The sequence below is a fragment of the Condylura cristata genome, unplaced genomic scaffold (assembly GCF_000260355.1).
Source record: "Condylura cristata isolate star-nosed mole 26May11 unplaced genomic scaffold, ConCri1.0 scaffold00013, whole genome shotgun sequence".
In the NCBI taxonomy this organism is placed as follows: Eukaryota; Metazoa; Chordata; class Mammalia; order Eulipotyphla; family Talpidae; genus Condylura; species Condylura cristata.
The window spans coordinates 38,764,462-38,774,654 of NW_004567114.1; the positions used below are offsets into that span (position 1 = coordinate 38,764,462).

At 36.3% G+C, this 10,193-nt stretch overlaps 1 protein-coding gene across 1 annotated transcript in view; it reads left to right on the plus strand.

The window, feature by feature from the left end:
* The first annotated feature begins 441 nt into the window (after positions 1-441).
* Positions 442-10,193, plus strand: part of NEMF (nuclear export mediator factor) — a 35,643-nt gene continuing 25,891 nt past the window's right edge. The window contains exons 1-7 of the mRNA XM_004681890.2: positions 442-548; positions 1,449-1,517; positions 1,648-1,750; positions 3,843-3,968; positions 6,059-6,207; positions 7,486-7,553; positions 9,849-9,935. Of these exons, the coding sequence (XP_004681947.1) occupies positions 490-548; positions 1,449-1,517; positions 1,648-1,750; positions 3,843-3,968; positions 6,059-6,207; positions 7,486-7,553; positions 9,849-9,935 (661 nt within the window). The 5' untranslated portion in view covers positions 442-489. The remainder of the gene's footprint in view (positions 549-1,448; positions 1,518-1,647; positions 1,751-3,842; positions 3,969-6,058; positions 6,208-7,485; positions 7,554-9,848; positions 9,936-10,193) is intronic.

Below are 10,193 nucleotides of genomic sequence, written 5' to 3' on the forward strand. Positions count from 1 at the left end.
TAATGGTAGAGCAAATGAAACAGGGTCGTCTCGTTACATTTCAAATTTCTACAGGTTCGAGTATACTGAAATGAAAGGAGTCGTTGCTTCCATATACCGACCCCTACAGTTCATTTGGGGAAAAATTCCCCAAACCCGCCTCATAAATTGTTGGGACCAGCAGGAGTCGCTATAGAGACTGACTTGAGTCTTGAAATAGAAGGAGCAATGCAATCCCAATACGCTTTGTAATCCTTAAGCTTTGTAGGAAGTAATGAAATTCAAGAGAATAATTTGGATCTACGTCGAATTGTTTCGGTGGAACTAAAAGCGAACTGGTGACAACTAAACTGGCTAATTCAATAAAAGTGACGCAAATGCTTCGCTCCAAGGAATTTTGGCTCTTCGGCGCGACCGTAGCTCCCCCGCAAGTGCGCCTGCGCAAAAGAGTAGTGTGGCGAATCGGTGACTGAGTGGAACAAACTGCGGTAGCCACGGTCAAATCTCACCATGAAGACCCGCTTTAGCACGATTGACCTCCGCGCTGTGCTCGCGGAGCTGAATGGCAGGTAATGTACCAAAGGTGGCCAGGCTCTTGAGGACATTGCAGGAGGCAGAGGCAGGAGGCCCCATGGTGGAGACAAAACCAGCCTGATGTTTTTCATTTCTCTCCCCTGCTTTCGTCGCTCGTTAGGCCTGGGTGGACGAATGCGTGACAGCCTTTCCAGGATTCTTCGGGTACCCCAAGGGCACCAGCTGCCCTGTCCCCCCTTTTATCTTCCCAGCCCGGAATTTCTGCTTCCGCTTGGTGTTGTATCTCGCCAGTGTGTCTGGTTGAGTCGCCCCGGTGTGGCAGCAAACGTAGTGAAACACTAGAGGCAGGTGACGCCGAGACACACAGTAGTCTTTTACTTTCCGAGGTTTCCAGGCTGGAAGCTTGGTCTTTGACACTCCAAATCCCAGAGGTCTGGAGCATTGCAGTTTTAGCTGGAGATAACAAATTTGACCTGAGATCTGGGTTCTAGTGTGGATTACTGAGCCTTGTAAGCTTTGTTATGTTTCCAAGGGCCCCGTTTGTCTTTTTTTTCCCCTTAATAAATTAAGTCGATTAAAATTTACTCTTTAAAAATAAATTCTTTGTAGCCATACCTCACACCTGAGGGGAGTAGTCTGTACAAAAGTAAATTATGTAAGAAAATAAATAAAAATTGTAATCTCTCCTTTAGAAATTGAATTATTTTAGAGAGACACGTATTCCTATTGCTGTTACACACCCCATTTGTTCGTAAATAACTACTCTTAAGTATTGGACTTAAATGCCTGCCTGATGACCTTCAGACTCTGCCTCCTGATTGACTGTATCTTTACATTTAACCTGCCCTCCTCCTCAGGCCCAGCTTGTGCCTACAGTTGTAAATTTTGTGTTTCAGATAACAGTATATGTTGTTTGTTTTTTTTTTCTCTTGCAGCTTGCTAGGAATGAGAGTAAACAATGTTTATGATGTGGATAATAAGACATATCTTATTCGTCTTCAAAAGTAAGAATGGTTGTATAGCTCTTTTTTAAACTTTGGTGATGTGGTTGTTGATTTTTTAAAGTTTTTTAAAAAGTATTTCACTGAGTTAAACAAATGTCCTGAAGAATAACTTGACTTTTTTCTACTATAGACCAGACTTTAAAGCTACCCTTTTACTTGAATCTGGTATACGAATTCACACAACAGAATTTGAATGGCCTAAGAACATGATGCCATCAAGTTTTGCCATGAAGGTATGTTTTAAATTATACTGGAAGCTAAAATTTGAAGCCCTGATACTAGTTATTAACAACTGAGGTTTTAAAACTGGTTTTCCTTCACTGTTACTGATACAGATGAAATAAAGCTATAAATAGCAGTTGAAAGATACTGGGATGGGCCCTCCCTGGTGGCATAGCAGGTTTAAGCACAGCACTGGGAAGCTAGAGCCACTTTCGCATGAGTTCAATCCTCACCTGCCCCGGAGGTGACCACATGGCTGGCAGACCTCTTCTGACCAAGCTGCTGCTCCCCTCATCAGTGTACTTCATCAGTCGGCCTGTTCTGATCCCCATTCTGTCTCTGGTGAATGCTCTCACCACCCCTGCATCTCTGGCCTGTACCCCAGTTCTGTATGCAAAAATAAATAAATCTTAAAAAAAAAATGATACTGGGATGAACAAAGTAGGTGTTTATTGATTTCTCCATATCACCCTTCACACCCATTGTGCTCTAAATCTTTCTATTCCCAGTCACCATTCTAGTTCAGACTTTCATAACTTAATACCTTACAGTTTACTTCTTACTATCAAACAATTTTATGATAAAAAGACATTTTCATTATCTATCTCACCTTTTATGATTACCTAGTTTTTTTATTTTTTAAGATTTTATTTATGCATACAAGAACTGGGGTTTAGGCCAGAAGTTCTGGGGGTGAGACTTCACCAGAGACAGAGTGGGGAGCAGAACAGGTGCATCTGCTGAAATACACAGCTGTGGGGAGCAGAAGGCCAGGCAGGAGAAGTCTGCTCCACTGTGTGGGTCACCTCTCTGGCTGGGGATGGAATTTATGATGTAGTGGCTGCTGATAGCTTAATAGCACTGATTTAAGCCCTGTACCACCTGGGAGGTCTCTGATTATCTAATTTTTAAACCCATATTCTGTATCCTAGCTTTCTTGTAAACTGCCTCTACCTCATTTTCCTATGTTAATCATACTCACTTCACTTTTGAGATACCAATCTGCATTTTGCTAGAGTACTCAGTAGTATTAGTATTGATGAACTGCTATACCCTTTTATTTTTCATTTCTCTCCTTCGTTTTGATTTTACTTTTTCACTGAAATCCTGTTTACTCTAAAACTGAAATCTGCATTTGTGGACATGTTACGTATTTGATTATTGAAATAACAAATATACCAACAGCTCAGTAAAAGAGAAGGTGCTAGTCAGATATATATACCTAACTTGAATTAATAATTTTGTCACTAAATAATTTAAAACCTGAAATAGTTACTTCATCTCTTGGACCTTAGTTTTTTTAACTGTAAAATATAGATAATGTCTTCCTCATGGGGTTATTGGTGAGAATTAAAATAACAAGTAAAGTACCTAACGCAATACCTCAGACAGATTTGGTCTCCAAACATACTAATTTCTTTCTCCTCACTGGCCTTCAGAAATTTATTTTGTTTTAGCATTGTATTTTTTCACTAGAGGCTTCATAGAAAAGGGTCTTACCCCCAGCAACTTAGAATCTTTTAAAATTACAAGTTATAGGTTTCTTTAGTCACAAGGGCTGCCCCAAAATTAATAAATTACTTAATAGTAACCCTACTGATTCTTTTAGGGATTGTCCTAAATAAAAACTTAAAAGTTGAATAAAAAATTAAATATAAAAACCCTTGAATAAATAGGATTTGAATTGTGTGGGTTCATTTATATATGGATTATTTTTTTCTTTCTGTGAGTTCTGCATTCAGTTCCAAATAAGGATTAGTTGAATTCAAGGAAGTGGAATCTGGGTATACAGAGGGCTGACAATAATTTATACTCAAATTTTCTACTGTGTGTTTGGGGAGTGGAGGAAGCATTGTCCCTAACCCCTGTTCAAGGATCAAATGTATTATTTTAGTTAGTTGTCAGTTATTTATAAGATAAAATGTTTTCCTTCTAATACGACCTGTCTGCAAGCTTTTTTTAAAATGACTAAACTGTTTCACGTGCTACTTTTTAAATATTCCTGATGGTAATGAAAAGAAGAAATTTATTTTAAACTAGAACCAAATAATTGGGAATTTAGTTTTACTATATCATTGTCTTTTTCTTCTTTGTTCTTGCTAGTGCCGAAAACATTTGAAGAGTCGCAGATTAGTCAGTGCAAAACAGCTTGGAGTGGATAGAATTGTAGATTTTCAATTTGGAAGTGATGAAGCTGCTTATCACTTAATCATTGAGCTCTATGATAGGGTAAGTTAAATTTGGAGGCGAGGTGGAGAATTTATTTATTACATTATTGATTATTCAGTAATGATTATTCATGTAAATAATGTAAAACATGGTGGGAAACATTTTTATCTGAGTCATAACTACTGCTACACTGTGATACTAATGGGTACAGTACAGCTAAAATACACATGCTGTTCCTTGCATTTGTCTCTATCTTTGTACTACTCTTTGCTGGTCATTTCTTTATCATGTATTATCTTTCTGTACTGTCCCCCTAGGCAAAAGTAACTGCACCTGCTGCCCATTGGGAAATGACTTTTGCATGTGGTCTGAGGTTGTGTCAATTTTTAAAATTTGTATGATACTCTCTTTTTTAAAATATTTAAAATTTTTATTTTTTAAATATCTTTAGATTTACAGAAAGTTGCAGCGATAAAGTAGATGTTTGATGTATCCCTCCATTGTTAAATCTTACATAATTGTAAAATAGTACAATATCAAAAACAGGAAATTTATATTGATACAATCTATGCATATAGCTCTGTGTATAGTTCACATTTGCAGATTCGTGTAACCTCAACTTCAGGGCATAGAATTCTGTATTACTGCAGAGATCATTCTTGTACTATCCCTCTATAGCAATACCCTTCTTCATCCCACTTTCCATACATCCTGGTAAATATATATGTATTTAGTTGCTCTAATTTTGTATTTTTAAATTGAGATGTCAACAGATAAGTCAATTTTAGAGCCTTAGTGGAAAGCATGAACTAGCTACTCTTTGAAAAACAGGTGTTGATAAACTACAGCCTGTAGACACTTTTTGTAAAAAGCCTTCTAATTTAAGAATGGTTTTTACACTGTAGCAGTGCTCTTGAAAAAAAGAATATGCAACAGATTATATGCTATCCACAACCTAAAATACCTTTTACAGAAACTTTTGAATAAGCTAGGAAGATTAATCCTAGTTTGATCAGATTCAACGATTTGAAACAAGAGTAATTTATGTATATATGTGTAATCAAGAATACTTTTAAATACGATCATGAGAGGGATTTCTTAAAAATTATCCAAAATTTGAAGAGAGACAGGCATACTTCGGTATCCCTGTGTATATACACATAACCCATGTCTTCTGTATTAATTCATCTATCTCTGTATACTTTGGTTATTTTCATTTATTGGCTCTTATACAAATTAGTAATGTTGCAGGATACAAAATCAGTCTCCAAAGATCTCTGGCATTTTTATATCCTAATAGCTAATTATGATAAGAAGAAATCATTTGCTATTACATCAAAGGGGATAAAAATACTTACAAATAAATTTAGCTGTGAGGAAAAGGCATGTTCACTGAAAACTGTAAGAAAAATGGGAAGATACTCCATGCTCGTGATTTGGAAGAATTAGTATTATTAAGATGTCCATATTACTCAAGGCAATGTAAGATTCATTGTAATTACTATCAAAGGAATTCTTTATAGAAATAGAACAAAAAATCTGATATTTATGGAATCACAAAAGACCTTGAATAATCAAGACAATCTTGAACAAAAAGACCAAGCTAGAGGCATCACACTTCATGATTTCAAACTTTATTACAAAGCTTTAGTCATCAAATCTGGAAGGCACTGGCATAAAGACAGGCTCATAGATCAGTGAACTAGAATAGAAATCCTGGAAATAGAATGTAGGCATAGTTAGTGTAATAATTTATGACAGAAAAATTAAACAAGAATATACAATGGAGAAATGGAGCGTCTTCAATAAATGGTGACAGGAAAACTGAACAGTGAAAGGATGAGACTGGATCATAATCTTAAACCAATATATAAGACTTATGCCAATGAAGAGCTGCTCTAGTTTTCTTCATGATGTTTTAAACTTGGCGGGGGGTGGAGGGGGTCTTTAAATATGTTTGTCTTATGTAGCAATCTGTGCTGGACAATACAAGAAGCACTTTTTAGATGTGACTCACACTATTTTAACTGTAACTACATTCTTGTTGGCTTGATTAAGTCTTTAAGAGACTACATATTCTTTCTCAAGTTTTAAAGAAGTTCCAAGGATAATTTGAGAAAAGCGATAAACTATATTTTAATCTATTACAGGGGAACATTGTTCTGACAGATTATGAGTACCTAATTTTAAATATCTTAAGATTCCGAACTGATGAGTCAGATGATGTTAAATTTGCTGTTCGTGAACGCTATCCAATTGATCATGCTAAAGCTGCTGAACCTTTGCTTGCTTTGGAAAGGTAACATGTTCTATTTATAAACTTGCTTCATATTGTATTAAGTGGTAAAATAGGTCATATGTCATAATATGAAAGAATTGTTACATAAGGATGTAATTTGTATACTTGGATAAAATAACTAAATTTAACTACTTAAACTACATAATGTTTGCATAAACTATTGAACTGTTTTGGGAGTAGCAAAAATACATCTTTTAAAATTCTTTTTAAAGATTTATTTATGAATACAAGAACTGGTGTAAAGGCAAGAGGTGCAGGGGAGGTGAGAGGATTCAACAGAGACAGCGTGGGGAATAGAACTGGCAGTTTGATTGAAATACACTGCTGAGGGGAGCAATGGGCAAGACAGGAAAGGTCTGCTGTGCCATGTGGGTCACATCCCTGGCCACTCAGTGGCTGCAGTGGCTGCTTATAGCTTTATAGTGGTAAGACTTAACCCCTTACACCACCGGAGAGTTCTCTCTCTTTTAATTTTAAGGTTGATATTACTTCAGATGTTTATGATTGGTATTACTTCAGATGTCATATGTTTAATGACATATGGATATCTTGGGGCAAAAGTATAAGGCGATAGAAATTCTGATCTGGTTAGGATGGGATAATCGGCTGATTATAGCAATACTCCTCTGAGTAGGAGACTTTTGCTGATTGATAGTCTACAGCAGTCGGTCTCAAAGTTTAGCATGCATTAGAATTACTCAGGGGGGGGTCTTGATAAAACAGATTTCTACTCCCCTGATCCTCCCTCTTCTGCCCCCGTTGCCCCTCCTTCCCACACATTTTTACCCCCACCCCTCCAGATCTGGCTTAGGGCCCATGAATTTAAAGGTCTAGCAAATTTTTTAGGTGATGTTGATTGGGAAACTGTAGTGATCTATAGCACCTTAAGAATTAACAGCATTAAAAAAATATATAACCATGCTCCACAAAACAATATGTAACTACTATATAAAATTGTCTCTTTCATGTCATGTATGGACACATCAGTGATATAAGTAATATGACCTTAAGTTGAAAAAGTATTGCTTTTTCCTAGAAAACCTGGGTTCAAGTCCCAGTTTACTACTCAGGAACTTACTGACCTTGGATAAGTCATTTTTATGATCCATTTTCTTAACCTACAAAGTGAACTAAGTACATTAATATTTTGGAGTATTATAAACATATGAATTGCTGCATGTTACAGTATTATGAATATGAACATTGTTGTGTTATTAGATATATATAAGATTGTAAGATATATAAGATAGTAAGGGATATATCAACTTTGTTTCACAGATTGACTGAAATAATAACCAGTGCACCTAAAGGCGAACTACTGAAAAGAGTTCTTATCCCATTATTTCGTGAGTAATACTATAAAAAGCAATGAATTATTTGCAGGATATTATGGTTCCCAGTAATATATTGAAATCTCCTGTAGTTATGGTAGGAAATTAGAGCAACATAAATGTAGAAAGGATTTTAATATAATCTTTTTTAATAGTTTATTTTCAAGAAAAGAAGAATTTGTCATTCCACATGAAGCTTTACCTCTCTTGACCTTAAGTTGAAAAAGTATTACCTGTTAAATTTTTTTAAAGCAATAATTATTTATATTTTAACACCTTAGTACTGGTTGTAGTATTCTCCCCACAACAGTTTTTTTCTCCCCAATATGAATCTTTGAATTAATACCCACTTAATTTGTTGAGTTTTTTTTAACTTGTCAGTCTTGAGACACCCCAGAATCTGCCAGATTTTTTTTTTTTTGCTATTTGAAATCCTAAATGTATTGCTTGTGCATTTGAATTTTTTCTTTTTTTTTTTTTACTTTATAACAGTTTATTTTTACATCATTTTGTACATTTTTTTTTCCCATCTCAATTGTAATACCCGTGGGTTTCCCATCATCAAGTCACCTGTGTGCCATTACCATAATGCCGTGCACTTCCCTCCCCACCCCCCCATTTTTGATCCAATTCCCCACTCCACCCCCACAAAATGTCTCTGGTATATGACTGTTCGTTTCTCTCCTGGTCCATTGTACTCCTGCTGTGAGTGAAACCATCTTGTATTTTTCTTTCTCTTTCTGGCTTATCTCACTAAGCATGATCTTTTCCAGCTCCATCCAAGTTGCTGCAAAAGACATGTGTTTCTCTTTTTTGGTTGCTGAGTAATATTCCATTGTATATATGTACCGCATCTTTTTAATTCAGTCACCTACTTTTGGGCATTTGGACTGCTTCCATGTTTTTCCAATTGTAAATAAAGCAGCAATAAACATGGGGGTGCAGGTATCTTTTTCAATCAGTGTTTTTGTGTCTTTTGGGTAGATACCTAGGAGTGGGATTGCTGGGTCGTAGGGAAGCTCCATGTTTAGCAGTTTGAGGAACCTCCAAACAGTTTTCCATAGTGGTTGTACTAGTTTGCATTCCCACCAGCAGTGCAGGAGAGTTCCTTTTTCTCCACATCCTCGCCAGCATTTGTTGTTGCTAGTTGTTTGAAGATGTGCCATTCTCACTGGGGTGAGGTGGTATCTCATTGTGGTTTTAATTTGCATCTCCCTTATTACGAGTGATGTTGAACATTTTTTCATATGCTTGTTCGCCATCTGCCAGATTTTTAAGATTTATTTATTTATGCATACAGAACTGGGGTACAGGCCAGAGGTGTGGAGGCATTGAGAGACTTTACCCAAGAGAGAATGGGGAGCAGAACAGGCAGATGGAGGAAGTATAAGGCTGAGGGAAGCAGAGGTCTGCCGCACCATGTGGGTCACCTCTGGGGTGGGGATCGAATTCATGCTGAAGTGGCTTTCACTCCTTAGTGCTGTGCTTTAACTTGCTGAGCCACCAGGGAGGACCCATCTGCCAGGTATTTTTAGTGCCAGGTAAAGATAATTCAGTAAACTTTTATACATGAGAAAATCATCACTTATCCCGATACTAAGGAATCTGGAGAGCACTAGGGATAGACAGGTTCTTTTGATTATTGAACATTAATGAGTTACTCTTCCTCTCATGAAATTAGAACGCACTTATCTTTGGGGCTTTCCAGCTGTTAGTATAGCATGGGTAAAAAAATTTTTTTAATAATATAGTAGTTTATTTTTACATCATTTTGTGCCTTTTCCCATCTCAGTTGTAATCACCGTGGGCTTCCCATCACCAGATCACTCGTGTGCCATCATCATAGTCCAGTGCACTACCCCTCCCCCCCCTTTTTGATCCTATTCCCCATTCCACCCCATAAAATGTCTCTGGTATATAGTTGTGCATTATTATTTTTTTTCCAGCATGGGTAAAATTTTTAAGTGTGGTTTTTATTTTATTTCTTTATTCTGTTAACATATAATTCAATAACCATTTTTGCTAAACCAACCTTGTATTCCAGATTTATAATCCTTTTTGTATGTAGCTGACTTCCATTAAATCCTATAATTTTTGCACTGACTTCAGTAAATTCATTGTATTCTCCAAATGTTTATTAAATACTTGAATTGTCAGTTTGAGAAGCAGTTTAAAATAAGTAAATTAGTTGTTGTACTTATCAGCTACTGTTTCAAGTTGATCATTTATACTGGGATATAAATTTGTATTATATTTTGATTGTTAAATTTTGTAAGAAAATACTAAAAATAATATACTTTGCTTTTATAGCCTATGGGCCAGCTCTCATTGAACACTGTCTTATAGAAAATGGCTTCTCTGGCAGTGTCAAAGTGGATGAAAAATTAGAAAGTAAAGGTATGTCTGTATAGTACAAGTATGTTCATTTAAAAAACTGAAAAGGTTATTTCTGGGAAAGTAGTAAAAGAGCAGATAGGGCTTTACTTCAGATCATTTGACCTGTAAATTTTCTGTCCAAATGGTGTTTTTTGTTTTTTTTTTAAAGATTTATTTATTTGTGCATACAGTACTGGGGTACAGGCCAGAGGCTCAGGGGTGGCGAGAGGTTTCACCAGAGACAGAGTGGGGAACAGAACAGGCAGATCGACGAAGTAC